Here is a 16,152-nt window from a genome sequence, read left to right as displayed (position 1 = left end):
CATGACACTGGGAACCCGGAAGTGATTCCGTGATAGTAGCAGTCATGTGAGTGTATTAGATCATGTGACGCTGAGACTCAGATGACACAGCGTAATCACATGACACTGGGAACCCGGAAGTGATTCCGCGATAGTAGCAGTCATGTGACCGCAATGGATCACGTGACGCTGATACTCAGATGATGCAGGGTTGTGTCATATGGAGATGATTGGAGGGTGAGTAGGTGGGCGTGTGTGTCCATTTTAGCCCACCAATCTGATAGAGGGGGCGAGTCTCTTTATAATAAAATAAGATCTTATTGGTGTACCATGGTGAGTGTTTGGGGCGGTACTATGATACTAGCTAATTGGATGTGGATATAAATATCGGCCAGTACCAGCAGCAAGTGTTGCCTAATTTTTCTCCTGATGACGTTGCTGTGGCAACGAAACATGTAGAGAGGGGGCACTATTTGTGGTTTTAAATAGCAGACATCCAGTATCTCCTAGTTACCTTCTATACAGGACTGCAGACTGTGATAGTGATTGATATAGTTAGTTAGAGAGGATAGTTATATCCCTATATATCATCTAGTATTAGCTAGTGATAGGAGTACTGGGTGTGTTGTGGTTTTAAAGAAGTTCACATATTTATTTTAAAGATACGTAATAAAAGTTAACTTTTACTAGGGGGGTGATAATAATTAAAGGGGTTTTTTACCCCGGGCTACGGCCTGTGGGTTTGGAGTTTTTTCTATGAGGACACAGAAAAACAGGAGGACATTAGGGGAGTACGATAAGGTAAAGAAAACCTCTTTTTGCAGAACTATATAAAAACTTTCCCAACGCTGGACTACCCCTTTAATCAGCCGTCAGCCGCACATCAGCTATTACACAGAGTGATGCACAGCTGGTGGCCGATGACTTTTTACACATGTTGAAAGTCAATGAACGAACGAACAACTGCTCCGATTCAGCAGATAATCATTCTTCTAACATTATTTACTCATCGTACAAGTTTGCTGACACCTTTGTGCAAATTCAGGTGGCTTAAAGACGTTTCGCTGTACATCATATATAAAAACCACGTTTTGGTCTTGCACTCAAGAATACAGAGGGAAGTTATTACGCCAAAAAAACAAATGTATAAATTGTTTGTGCCATAACAAAACATTGTGAAAAAGAATGTGTGTCCGACCACTGACCCCTGCTCATACCAATCACAATATCTTATCGGCAGATTATTATATAGAGAAATGGAACTGTTTTTTCAGAAACATTCCTATTACATAGACGCTAGATGACTGACTAGTAACAAAGGCAGGCAAAGGTCAGGCTTTTCCAGAAGAAGGTCTTACTTATCTCACATTCTAAGGTGGTAAATAATTCACAGAATTCGTTTAGGTTCCTACAGCAGTAAGCTAACTGGATTTAACAAAATGATAATTTCTCTGAAAATACAGAAACAGTTCAAAGAATGATGGTGTCTAAAAAAGGTGAATGCTGTTCATGCAATACATGCTCCATCTTAGGGCCCTATTCCACCGGACGATTATCGTTCAGATTATCGTTAAATCGTTCCAATCTAAACAATAATCGTTCGGTTGAAATGCAGTTAACGATTAACGACCGAACGAGAAATCGTTGATTGCTTTATAAGACCTGGACCTATTTTTATCTTTGCTTGTTCGCAAAACGCATTGAATAAGACAACGTTCGGACGTTCGCAATAGATACGAACGCAATAGTGAAGAAATAGCGAAGAAAAAAACGATCGCAATTACGATCATAAGTAACGATTATCGTTCTATGGAAACGAGTGAACGTTTTCAGGTTTTTCGCAATAGCGGTCGTTTGAGATTGTTAATGATTATGCAAACGATAATCGTCCGGTGAAATAAGGCCCTTAGAGTCCTATTACACAGAAAGATTATTGTGAAAATCCTTATGTTATTTGAATATAAAGGAGCTCTACTCAAGGCTAGCAGTACTTTTAGTCTGTGGCCGGGGAGGGGGTGAAAGGCGCTGGTCACTTACCTCCCCAGTTCCAGCGCCAGGTCCCGGAGTCCTGCCTGACCCCTGAATGATTGAGCTGTCACGTCTCAAGCCGCAGCTCAGACCAGGAAGCGGCCGCGGGACGGGAGAATGAGGTGGCACAATCCGGGACCCGGCTCTGGAACCAGGAAGGTAAGTGACCGGCACCTTCTATATCCACCCTGTCCCCGGCCACAGACTAAAAGTACTGCTAGCCCAGAGTACCCCTTTAAGCGATAATCTTTCAGTGTGTATGAAGGCAAAAATCAAACAACTAATGAAAATTTGTTTGTGCGCACACTGTGCGCTGACTATAAAATTGTTGTTAATCATTCTCAAATCTTTTGGTGTATGTACACATTGTTGGTTATTACGATCATTCATATATTGGGATGTACGAACGATTATCTTCAACTCTGCTGCCTAACTTATCCAGCTTTCCACTCTCATCCTCTCCCCTCTGCCAATCTCTCTGCTGGTTCCCCACTGCCCAACAAATTCAGTTTGAATTGTTAACCATGAAATACAAGGCCATCAATAGCCTGTCCCATCCATACATTTCTGACCTGATCTCCCGATTTCACCCCTCATGCAATCCCTGATCCTCTCAAAATCTCTGCTTCTGCTCCTCCCCTGTCCGTACCCCACACAACCTTCTCCCATGTTCTGATGTATCAGGATAGTGAGCTCCAGTGTATGGGGGATACCCTGACACATCAGTCTCTCACCCTTAATTTGTGTTCTGACTGGTAAACTAGCAGTGGACGGAATTATAATGAAGTGCATGGAACCTCGGGTTTACAAGATTGCTGGAAGCTTCATAGACTCTATTATAATTACATCTACCGCTAACTTACTAGGCGAGTGCGGAGATCAATGGGCAGAGCGTACACTGCTGAGCTTGTCTGCTTCTTTGTTCTACCAATCGGCAGGGGTCTCAACACACAGACCCTCACCGATATGTCAGAAGTTTGTTGGAATAGCAGGAAAGCAAGCTTGCGCACAACTGCCCCAAGCCTACAGAGGCCGAAAGTCACTAAATTATATACATCTTTATAAGAAACAGTGACTTCCAGCCTCTTCACTAGTGGATCATGTGACCACTGTACATGCCACAATGTCAATGAACTGTTGTGAAATTCTACAAAATTGTATCCAAACAGGCCTATGCTTAAAATCATGAAAAATTAAAAATTTGACAAGTCAAAAGTTTTCATTTGAGTGTTCAGAACCTGACTGTTCAGTAGAATGAGCAAGATCCTCTCCCCTCTGTGTGAGTGAGAAGAGACAAGCCTTATACTGTAGACTGGCATTATGGCCCCATGAGTCGGGAGAGGATTGTGCTGATAGCGAATTCTCCCTAAGCTTTTGCCTACCCAGTTGTGATCTGGACACTCAGATGGTGACCGATCAAAACTTATGACATGTCAAAACATTTTTTTTTCTGTGACAGTGCTTCTTTAATTCTAAATATAGCCACCAACTTGAACAGTTAAGAATCTCAAAAAGTGAAGAGCCAGAAGTAGTTTTGCAGAAAACCATGTCTAGGATGCCCGTCGCCAGGAATGCAACAGACAAGCCACTTATGGACTGTATAATTGCAGCCTAAGGCTTTTATTGAGCAGTATGTGTTGGTAAAGCATGAACTGGGAAATAAGCATGAAAGTAGAAATTTTTATTTTAGGTCACATTTAGCTCACCCCAGAGCATGTCAGGGCCAATGACTAAAGTTAAAACCATAACCTTGCATAAACATAAATTTGCATAACTATTAAATGAAACCTTCTCCGCCCAGAATTAATAAGATTACTTTAATCTATCTCCCAGTTTGTGTAAAGTAAAAGCATGTTTTTTATTATACATTTTTATTACTGTCACTTTTCTTTTTATAGATCATACATCATGTGGAGCTAAATTTAAGAACTAGTACAAAAAAATCATTACTTGTCCTGTTCCATTTTTATGCTGTAACCATGCCAAGTGATGCTTTTCTTAGATTCAGCAGCCATGGATAGGGGCCGGTGTGTTTTGCAATGCCAGGATCTCTTGTCTCTCTAACATTTCTTTTTCCTGTCCATAAGGGTCTATTTACAGTGTACATAAGGCTGGGTTCACACTGCGTTTTTGCAATGCGTTTTTCTCATCCGTTTTTTACAAAAATTGGATGAAAAAAATGGATGCATTTGTGTGCATCAGTTTTGATCCGTTTTTCCACTGACTTGCATTGTAAAAAAAAAAAAAAAGGATCAAAACGGATCAGTTTTTTTAACGGACACAAAAATAGTGTCAGCTCCGTTTTTGTGTCCGTCAAAAAAAAGGGATCCGCAGCCGAAAACAAACGAGTGCCGAGCCGGGGACGGCGCCATCTTGGAGCGGTCCCCTGCCGGCAGCAGTAACGGAGATCGCTCCTCCGGGACAACGTCCCAAAGGAGCGATCTCCGCCACTAGACACCAGGGAAGTGCCGCATCCGGTAATCGGATGCAGCCGTCATCTTCGACAGCTGCATCTGATTACCTTATTAGCGGGCACGGCGATCGGACCGTGCCCGCTAAGAGCCGCGGCCCAGGGCTACAGGAGGCCCCCGGGACCGCAGTGGTTCAAAGCGGGGTCGCCGTGTGAACGTCCACACCCGCGCAAGGACGTACAGCTACGTCCTCGTGCGGAAAAGGGTTAAGAAGTTCCCTGGTAGGTGCCTGTCAGCATTTCAATTGTCACACACCACAGATTATTTATGCTATTCAGCTGTTACCTGTGCTACTTGTTTAAATACGTTATCATAACCTTCACAGCAATGTCACATGGTAGCAAAACATTGTGTTAAAGCACATGATTTTACTATAACCCACACAGTAGTATTAGGACTCAATAGCCACAAATGCGCAGGAACCAGGTGGCGGTTCAAAAAAAAAAAAAAAAAGAGGACAGCAGCACCGGTCATCCCCACACCGGCGCTGATCCATTCATGTAAAAAACTTCAAGCGATGTACCTTATGGTACACTCCCTTTAAAGGCATCTATCCACTACTAAAAGTAGGTTTGAGTTTACTCGCAAATGTTATACAGTGGTGCTTTGGATTACGAGCATAATTTGTTCCGGCACCACGATTGTAATCCAAATCCACTCTTAACAATTGGTTCTACACCCCAAAAATAATGATTTATTATTCTGAACAACATGTATAACAAATGAAACAAACATTCAGAAACAGGAGAATATGTGATATTATAAGTTGCTGTACAGTAATGGAGAGGATGGGAAACACAACGAATGAGAGAGACTGCAGGGAGCATGAAGGAATGAGCAGGGCAGATGTGCCCACATACATGCAGCACTCTGTCCGGGGAGAGAGGGGTTACAGCTATGAAGAGATTACCTCCACAGTCCTGTCCCCTGATGCAAGCCCCAGCCCGAAGTGGATATGCCATGATTTGGAAGGTGAGGGAGACTTCCTGGGTCAGAGTACAGTGCTGTAGACCCAGCTATACAGACCATGCCCCTCCCCCACTCGTGCTGCCACCCAGTACAGGGAGCTCTAAAACCAAAGTAATGCTCTTAAACCAAGTCACAATTTTGAAAAACAGAGCTCTTAAACCAAAATGTTCTTAAACCAAGTTACTCTTAAACTTAGGTACCACTGTATATGGAAATGGTATTCTCATACCATATATAACACAGCATTTAATATTTGTAAGAATGTGCAGACATCTAGCATGGGTTTTCCAAAATAATTATTTTTTAAAAGATCTGACTCTTCAAAAGAAAATCTCTAACCTGCTGTTATGTTGCCATTGAGCCGGAGACACTAAGGAAGGTGGTAGTTTTCTTATTTTCATACTCAGCGTTGTTTCCCTGAAATCCTGCATTTTAATAATATATTAATAAGGCTGTTGGGTGCACTGGGAGTTATCCTTTGTCTTTTATCAAAACCGACGCCCACAGACGCTCTCAGGGCTTCCCTGTGCATAAGCCCTGGCCTTCAGCAGCTTCCTGCATCTTCAGCGATGAAGTGAAGCAGTGAGGAGGCACGGATGTTCAGGTTTTACTGTGATTCTGAGGCTTTGATGTTTACACAACCTTTCCCAGCACTTACTACTAATCTTACTACTCAGCGCTGTAACGTTTTCCCTAACGCTGAAAACTCGGCTGCCTCTTGAGTGCCCTAACACCAAGCTCTCCTGACCTTTCTCCTCTAGATACATCCATGTCCTTCATTCTCTGGATGAGTCCTCTCTGACCTGTGCCACCTCCTGCTGCAGCAGCACAGAAGGGGTTAACAACAGGGGACATTTATGTCATATCTGCTCCAGCACTGCCCAGTAGCTTCTGCTGTTTACCCTTTTTGTGCTAGTGCACTGTGAGGAAACTGGCAGGGCAGGATCTCATAGGACATAAATATTTCCGGCTGTTAACCCCTTCTCTACTGCAGCAGGTAAGTAATGTTTAATAAGCCTAACCTGCACTGTTACACTGTAACAAGTCAGATGCAGTGAAGATATTACAGGGGGATTTCAACTTACTGGGCAGGCTAAAAGGGGTATCCTGAATACAGAGTAGCCTGAATACAATTTGGCAACACATATTAGGCAAACCTGCTTATATGGGGGCATGATTACTGAGTAAAGCGATACAGTTGCTGCCTCAAACATCATTAAATAGTACCTGAGGCTCCTGCAAGGTGAGAAATGTTCAGTTTATTTAGAAAAAAAATTCAAGACTTAAATTGAGAATTTTAACCATAATGTACAAAAAAAAAAAAAAAAAGTAGAGATTTTATTTTATGGCCATATCACCCAGCCCTATCTGAAGTCTCCACTAACACTTTACTCAGTAAGGAGATCCTTCTACCAAATCCATTAATTTACATTTACAAACATAATAACCTGCTGATATTTTACTGTTGTCAAACTATAAACCCACATATCTCAGGAATTGGGGGACGGGGCAGCATGTCAAGAAATTGTAAGAAGGTGTGTAGGCAGGGCAGCCCAATCTACTTGATGGTAGTAACGTGTTTCGGGGGTGGCTACAGGAAGTGTTGTAAAGTGTTGTAAAAAACCTTAGTTTATCTCAATTGCAGCATGTGAAGGAAGGCCGCCAGCTATAGTTTTCCTCTGCAGCATTAGGCTTTATCATAGAAAGTTACTTCCAGTTTCCCTTCTTGTGACAGTGGCTTTTGAGGGTGCTTGCTTAGATGAACACAGAAAACAGTAGTTACTGTATTTTCCGGCGTATAAGACGACTTTTTAACCCCGAAAAATCTTTTTAGAAGTCGGACGTAGTCTTATACAGTATGGTCGCCCCATACAGTGGTGGTGGTGGTGGTGGTGGGGGTACGGGCTCAAAAATTGCCCCATCCCCACCGTATGGGGCAACCACTATAAAAACAAATATTTAACTCACCTAAGGGCCCGTTCCCGGCCTCCACGCGCCTCCCGTCCTATCTCCAACGCAGGCAGCGTGACGTACAATACCTTATACGCCGGAAAATACGGTACTCACTAGTAATGAACAATGTGCAATTACACTGAACGAGTAGTGAAAAAATGCGGAACTTGAGCAAACGAACGTGGAATTCCAGCGGACGATTAGCGATAATTTTAGGTTCAGATCTAAATCAACGCTCAACGACATACAAACGATTTTTCGATCACAGAACGATTATCATTTAAATTCAACCGATATAACGATTTTTCAGCGCTCCTTTGCTTCTATTACATGTGGCGGCAGTGAGCGGGTGAGTCCGTGGGGGGCCGCGGAGAGGTGCAGGGGGGCTGCCCGGGTGATCGGTGATCGCTAGATCGTCCAGACAGCCCATAGCATATAGCAGTGGTCTGCTGCTGCCACTCCTATTCCACAGAGTGATGGCAGATCGCTGCTATACGAGTCGTTTGTCTTTCAACACGTTGAAAGACAAACAACCGCAATTATCAGCCGACATCGTTCATGTTGGCTGATCGTTGCCTTTTATTACACGGAGAAATTATCGGCCGTAATGGTTCCGTAATTGTTCCGTGTAGTAGGGCATTAACTCACTAACCCTCTGAGGAGATGTTAATGTACAAATAAGACTTAACAGTTAGGTTCTTTAGAGAAGCATCAGTGATTGGGTTTCAGATGACTGACATCACTGCTGCTTGTACTTTTTAAATTTTGTTTTCTGAAAGAAAAGACTTTTGAGATGAAGAATTCTGTATGATGCCCAAAAACATCCTTTGCTGTGCCAGTATAAAAAAAAAAATGTTTCGTAATGTATAAGCCAACCAAGCTTTTTTAAAATGGCTAATGTTCTGTGAATCAAACTAGGCCAATTTTCTACAGATTCTGCCACTAAGAGAAAAAAAAGGGCCCTATTTCACAGGCCCGATCAACAGTGTAAATGAGCACAGATCTACTAGATTGCGCTCGTTTACTGGGCCTATTGCACGGCCCGATGATCGTTAAGCGAGGGCTGCAGGTACATTGTTACCGATGTCCTTGAAGCCCTTGCAGCATAAATTACCTAGCAGGGCTTCTCAGGTCGCACCGAAGCCGATGCTGCGCCGCGGGACACGGGGAGGAAAACCGAGGGGAGGAGAAGCGCTGCTAGGTAATGTATGCTGCTTCTTAAATAGTCGGTGGCCCGCCACGCATCGCTATTCCACGAAGCGATGCGCGGTGGGTAACCGATAATTTTAGGTTTGGGCCTAAATAAACGATCAGCCGATGACACGATCATCGGCTGATCGTTTTCTCTATTCCACCGAGCTATAATCGGCCAAATCGGGCCAATTTGGCCAATTATCTCTCCGTGGAATAGGCAGCTAATCCAAATATGGAATGAATAGACCTTGTCCTTCTCTTATATGAGCTGCCATCTCTGCCACAATCTTGTTAAATACTTGGAGTAATAGCGATGACAAAAGGAAGAGCCTGGAACTGCAAATGCATCAGCTTGTTGTCTATGCAGATTGCGATTGTTAGGTACTTTTGAAAACCCAGTGAATAGGCATGCTTAAGTGTCTTTTAAGTCTATGGAAGCCATGAAGCAATGCTTTGTTTATTGTTGACTTGATGGTCTCCATTTTGAACTTTTGGTATTTTAGAGACTTATTCAATGGCTTTAGGTTCATAATTACACAAGACGACAAATCTGACTTTTGGAGTAAAATTATTTTTTTTTTAACAGAACCCTTGTCCTATCTGTGACTCTGGTATGGGTATTAGGACATTCTTGTCTAACAGGGAAAGGACCTCTTTCTCTAAGGATTTTTGTCCTATTTCCCCCATGTGACTCTGTTACCAGAAAATGAGTGAAAGGCAGGGAGACAAAATATACATTTACACCATCTCATACATACTGTAACACTCAGAAGCTTTCGCAGATCTTTGCCCACTCCTGGGCAAACTGGCGCAGTATGCCCCCCCCCAAAAAAAACTTTTTGTTACTATCGGATTGTTTTGAAAAAAAAGAAGCCTCTGGACTTAGAACATCTAAAGGCAGAGAAGCTACTTTCTGTACCTCTTTTGCAAAACCCTCCTCTGCCTTTGGTCTCAAATGCTCGGCTGTACAGAGGAAGGAAACCTTTTCTTTTTATCATTCGTCTTTTCCAATAAATCATCCAAGTCAGGTCCAAACAAGAAATTTCCTTCACAGGGGATGGCACACAATTTAGCCTTGAAGCCTGAATCCCTGGACCAATTCTTTAACCAAATTGCTCTGCTAGCCTAGTCTCTATTGCACATTGATAATCGGCTTGATTTGTCAGATTATCGCTCCGTATAATAGGGCCCTAAGTGAGGAGGGACACAAGTAGTTCCTGTGGGGCCACGATGATCAAGGAGCGTGGAAGCTGACAGAGAGCTGATAAATCTGGGACTTTGTCTGACCTCTATACCACAGGTTTTTGGCATTGTTGGCAATTTTCCTTTGTGTGTGGTGAATATTTAGTTAAAAACATAGAAGACTGTCGGCAGAAAAAGACCATCTGGTCAATCTAGTCTAGTTTTGAGTACTTCAGGACATGGAGGCTGGAGACTGACTGCATCCACTGCACGCGCGCACACACACACACACACACACACACACACACACACACACACACACACACACACAAAGAGGAGAATCTGTTTTACATTTTTGCTATATTCACTCAGAAGTTGTCCCAGGATCACGTAGGACATTACACAGAAGAAACTGCTGAGCCAGATCTACTTTACACCAGTGTGATAAATAACTCCCCTGGTGTCTGACTGGCCATTTATAAAGTAGCTGGATTCGGTCCCTGATAAAATTAAGGAGTCAGAGCTGCGGCTTACCGACTTCACAGCCCTGATGCTGAGGGAGTATCATGGTCACATGCTCCTCCGTGCTCAGCCATATTGTGGACAGAGTTGCTGTTTAGAGCGCTGAGCAGCACAGCACAGTAGGGGAGCATGTCGCAGCAGCAACTGTACAGCATTAACTTTTTAATACAATACTGTACTTATAAAAGATTACAATAAATTGGACAACCCCTTTAAGACTATAAATACAGTAAGTATTATTTACCATTAGAATTACAGATTATTTTTTTTTTTACTACCTTGATGGCTACGAATGACCCAGTGCTATGCATTGGAGGCAGGCCTGGCACTTTCAGTGTGATGATATGCCCTACCCTTGGTGACATGGGCCTGCTTGATTCAGTACGTCACTGAGGGAAGAGGCCAGGCTGAAGCACAAGAAGAAAATGGCACCAAGCCCAGGAAATGGGCTGCGTTTTGAAAAAAGAAATGCACCATTAGCATCACAGTGCCCCCCGTAATTCTAATGGTTCAGGCACATCGATTTAAAGGGGTAGTGCGGCGCTAAAAAATTATTCACAAAATAACACACATTACAAAGTTATACAACTTTGTAATGTATGTTATGTCTGTGAATCGCCCCCTTCCTGTGTCCCACCACCCCCGCCCGTGTACCCGGAAGTGTGTGGTGCATTATACATTACCTGATCCATGTCGAGGGCCGTCCTCCATTTTGTGCCAAACGTCATCTTCGGACGGACGGCCGAATTCTTGCCGCCGCCCCCCCTCCGCCGCGTCACAACTGTGCTCGACACGGATCAGGTAATGTATAATCAGTGGCGGTCTTTGGCACCAAGCGATCACTTGGGGCCCCCAACATCCAGGGGGGCCCCCACGCCCCGCTCTTGTGCTCAAGACCGCTGGACATGGCCGCTGCCCCGCTCGCTGCTGCCATCTGAACTGTAACTATAAGCACTCGTAATGAGCGGTCATGGTTACATGCAGCATCACTGACAGGGCGGGAGACATTGGCCCCCTTCCTGTCAGTCACTCTTGTGGCTGCAGGAAGGGTTTTCCCTGCGGTCACAAGTGGCAGCTTTGTCCTTGTGGTGCTGGCGCTCCAGTGACATCACTGGAGCATCGGCGCCAGGACAAGGGGAGTGCGGCCTCTTGTGATCGCAGGGAAAACCCTTCCTGCGGCCACAAGAGTGAAGAGAAGAGGAGACGCCAGTACCCAGGTGAGTATAAGTGTTTGTTTTATTGTGTTATATACTATATGGGAGGGGGAGCACACAGGGGCCTGTGTAACTGGGGGAGCGCACATCTGGGGTCTATATAAATGGGGGAAGCACACAGGGGGGCTATATAACAGGGGGAGCACACAAGGGGGCTATAGACTACTGGGGCTTCACAGAGGGGTCTATATACTACTGGGGGCAGCACACAGGGGGTCTATATACTACTTGGGGCAGCAGAATGAGGTCTATATACAAATTGGAGAGCACACAGGAGGTCTAAATCCAAGTGGGGGAGCACACAGGGGGGCTATATACTACTGGGGGAGCACACAGGGGTCTATGTACTACTGGTGGGGCACACAGGGGGTCTATATACTACTGGGGGAACATACAGGGGGTCTATATACTACTTGTAAGGCACACAGGTGGTCTATATATAACTGGGGGAGCACACAGGGGTCTGTATACTACTGGGGCAGCACACAAGGGGTCTATATAATACTGGTGGGGCACACAGGGGGTCTATATACTACTGGGGGAACCACACAGGGGGTTTATATACTACTGGAGGAGCACACAGGGGTCTATATCCAAGTGGGGGAGCACACAGGAGGTCTATATCCAAGTGGGGGAGCACACAGGGGGGCTAAATACCCCTGAGGGAGCACACAGAGGGCCGATATACTAGTGGGGGAGCACACAGGGGGTATATACAACTGGGGGCAGCACACAGGGGGTCTATATACAACTGGGGCAGCACACAGGAGGTCTATATACTTCTGGGGGAGCACACGGGGGGCTATATATAACTGGGGGAACACACAGGGGTCTATATACTACTGGGGGAAGGACACAAGGGGTATATACTATTGGGGGCAGCACACAAGGAGTATATATTACTGGCGGTAGCGCACAAGGGGTATATACTACTGGGAGCAACACACAGTGGTCTATTGTTTTGGAACGCGTGTCGAGGGGGGTCCCCAGAGATAACTTCGCTTGGGGCCCCAGAAATGCCAAGACCGCCCCTGTGTATAATGCACCACACACTTCCGGGTACACAGGCGGGGGTGGTGGGACACGGGAAGGGGGCGATTCACAGACATAACATACATTACAGTTGTATAACTTTGTAATGTGTGTTATTCTGTGAATAATTTTTTAGCGCCGCACTACCCCTTTAATATACAAAAGTAATGTATTAGCCCGGCAGCGGTTGATTAAACGGGCAGGGGCTACATTCTTGTATTGAAATGTAAATCCGCTGCAATAATGTACAGCCATAGGGATGACAGTACCGAGTATCACAGCAGGTTTCAGCGTGGAACTCACAGCGTGAAATCCACTGCAATACTTTGTTTTTTGTGCAGTTCTTTGTGGCAAAATTTCTGGAGCGAGCTAACATGCTAAAACAATTTGTTTTTTATTTTCATTAAAAAATTCTGCCTTTTTAGCTGTTTTGTCAGTTTTCTTTATTTTTTATTTTTAATCAGTTTTTTTTCCCCTACAGAAAATGTTATTATGGAAAATGAGTGTATTCTGAAAGACGAGCAGCTAATAGACATGAAAGGTCCGAAAGAGAGAGAGATTTAGGGCCCTATCACACGGGGCGATTATCGTGCGAAAAATCGTTATATCGTTTGAATTTAAACAATAATCGTTCTGTGTAATTGCAGGCAACGATCGAAAAATCGTTTGTATGTCGTTGATCGTTGATTTAGATCTGAACCTAAAATCATCGCTAATCGATCGCTGTAATTCCACGTTCGTTCAAGTTCCGAATTTTTTCACTAATCGTTCATTGCCCATTGTTTTCCTGAGATCAGAAGGAATAATGCTGCATTTACACGGAGCGATAATTCGCCCAATCGTACAATTAACGATTCTGAAGTATTTTTTTTTATAACGATCAGCGTTTGGACGGAACGATATATCGTACGGAAAAATCGCTTTGCGATCGCTTAAGCCTATCTCGCACGTAGGTTAAATTGGTGATCGACTGTTTACACGGAACGATCTGCGATTTTTTTGTGAACGATGATTTAAGAACATGATCAAAATGAACGATTTCTCGTTTGATCGTTCGCTGCGTTTACACGTACGATTATCGTTCGAATTCGATCGTAATAACGATTGTATCTAACGACCATCGTTCTGTGTAATATGGCAAACGATTTCAGGTTAACGATAAACAATCTCGTTTGCGATAGTTTATCCTTAGTCGTTAATCGTTAAAAATCGCTCTGTGTAATAGGACCCTAATGCTTCGATAATGATCGAATTTGAACGATAATCGTACGTGTAAACGGAGCGAACGATCAAACGACGAGCGAGAAATCGTTCATTTTGATCTTACAACATGTTCTTAAATCGTCGTTCGCAAAAAATTCGCAGATCGTTCTGTGTAAACAGTCGTTCACCGATTTAATTTATGTGCGAGGTAGGTTTAAGCGATTGCAAAACGATTTTTTCGTACAATAAATCGTTCCGTCTAAACGCTGATCGTTATAAAAGAAAATCGTTACTTCAAAATCATTAATCGTACGATCGGGCGAATTATGGCTCTGTGCAAACGCAGCATAAGTGTGAAACCCCAGGGCGGTCTGTCAGGTGTCGCTCTATACAGGTGTAATGGCTCCAACATAGAAGCAGCTGAAGACATATAGTGTGACTGTCTACACCCCTGTACACATGGAACAATGGATCTGGGGCACAATTACTGCACCATGGGCACTATCACTAACACACAAGCCTGTTAGAAGTCTGTGACACTGGGAATTCTGGTGTCTGAGAGATGAGTGCCATGTATGTATACAAATATACATCAAGGAGAGGCGTGCCATGGGTGACTAATTATATATATATATATATATATATATATATATATATATATATATATATACACACACACACACACAAACACTATATACATCATGTACATAATATATCTGTACATACATATATATATATATATGCACACACACTATATACAAGTAGGAGATGAGTACATGACATTATATATATATATATATATATATATATATATATATATAATGTCATGTACTCATCTCCTACTTGTATATAGTGTGTGTGCATATATATATATATATGTATGTACAGATATATTATGTACATGATGTATATAGTGTTTGTGTGTGTGTGTGTGTATATATATATATATATATATATATATATATATATATATATATATATACACACACACACACACACACACACATACAGTACGTATGAGCAGTGTCCTGTTCCCCTCAGGCTGGTGGTGCCCCCCTGCCCTGGCGGCTCAGGCACACACAGCACACGTGACCCGCTTACCTAGGAGGGGTGAGGGGTCCGGGCACGGCGCCGTGGGCTCCTGCGTGGCACTCTGCTCGGTAGCAGCCAGTACAGAGACGAGGGGGCCCGTGGTGGAGTTTGCTCTGTGCCCGTAGAGGTGCTGGCGCTCGGTGTAGTAGGTGGTCTCCCCGCCGAACACGTAGTAGACCAGGGTAACACTGAGGTGGAGGGCGCAGAAGAGCACCAGGAACTTGCAGGCTTTCTGTAGTGAGGCGCCGGGCAGGACGGCGGCGGAGCTCTGTAATAACGGATCCTTCATCATGCCGAGCCCCGTGAGGAGACGAAGCGCGCACAGCCCAGGCTCCTCCGCACCATCCACACTTCACACAGAAGACGCAGCTCGCCGTCTCATCCGATCACACAGCGCTGGAGTCCGTGCGTTAGAAGCCGCTACATACAGCAGAGTCGAGCGTAGCGGGGAGCCGCTGTGTGACGTCACCGGGCACCGGGTGTCGTGTGAGGGGAGGAGGAGGAGAGGGGTGAGGAAGGGCAGGGACCCTGAGCATCTAGTTACACAGCCCGCCCAGAGCTCCAGAGTCTGACGAAATGTGTGTGAGTAACCGCTATAGATATGGAGGCAGCTCTGTGGTGAGGATAGTATCTGCTGTAGTTATGGAGGCAGCAGTCCTGTGGTGAGGATAGTATCTGCTGTAGTTATGGAGGCAGCAGTCCTGTGGTGAGGATAGTATCTGCTGTAGTTATGGAGGCAGCAGTCCTGTGGTGAGGATAGTACATATCTATTACAGTTACATAGTCAATACGGTTGAAAAAAGACACATGTCCATCAAGTTCAACCAAGGAGGGGATGGACACAGGGAAGGGGGAGGGGTGATAGGTTCTATATATATCCATTTATATTATTTTGCTCTAAGAACTTGTCTAGGCCGGTTTTGAAGCCCTCTACTGTTTTTGCTGTGACCAGATCCTGTGGTAGACTGTTCCACAGATTCACAGTTCTCATGGTAAAGAAGGCTTGTCGCCTCCGGAGGTTGAACCTTTTTTTCTCCAGGCGGAGGCAGTGCCCTCTTGTCCTTTAAGGGGGTTTTACCTGGAACATCTTTTCCCCATATTTCTTGTAGGGGCCATTTATATATTTAAATAACTTAATCATATCTCCCCTTAAACGTCTCTTCTCCAGACTAAACAAATGTAATTCTTTTAATCTCTCCTCATAACTAAGATGCTCCATTCCCCTTATTAGTTTAGGTTGCCCGTCTTTGTACCCTCTCCAGCTCTAGAACATCCTTTTTATGAATCGGGTTCCAAAACTGGCCGGCATACTC

General features: G+C 44.2%; 1 protein-coding gene across 1 annotated transcript in view; it reads right to left on the bottom strand.

Annotated features, from left to right (window-relative positions):
• B4GALT1 (beta-1,4-galactosyltransferase 1) overlaps window positions 1-15,405 on the bottom strand; it is a 53,388-nt gene extending 37,983 nt beyond the window's left edge. Inside the window, exon 1 of the mRNA XM_069977984.1 lies at window positions 14,849-15,405. Within this exon, the coding sequence (XP_069834085.1) occupies window positions 14,849-15,131 (283 nt within the window). The 5' untranslated portion in view covers window positions 15,132-15,405. The remainder of the gene's footprint in view (window positions 1-14,848) is intronic.
• Window positions 15,406-16,152: the final 747 nt, after the last annotated feature.

The sequence above is a fragment of the Dendropsophus ebraccatus genome, chromosome 7, assembly GCF_027789765.1.
Source record: "Dendropsophus ebraccatus isolate aDenEbr1 chromosome 7, aDenEbr1.pat, whole genome shotgun sequence".
Lineage (NCBI taxonomy): Eukaryota > Metazoa > Chordata > Amphibia > Anura > Hylidae > Dendropsophus > Dendropsophus ebraccatus.
Note: the sequence above shows the minus strand (reverse complement) of the source record. Positions and strands in the feature narration are given on the sequence as shown.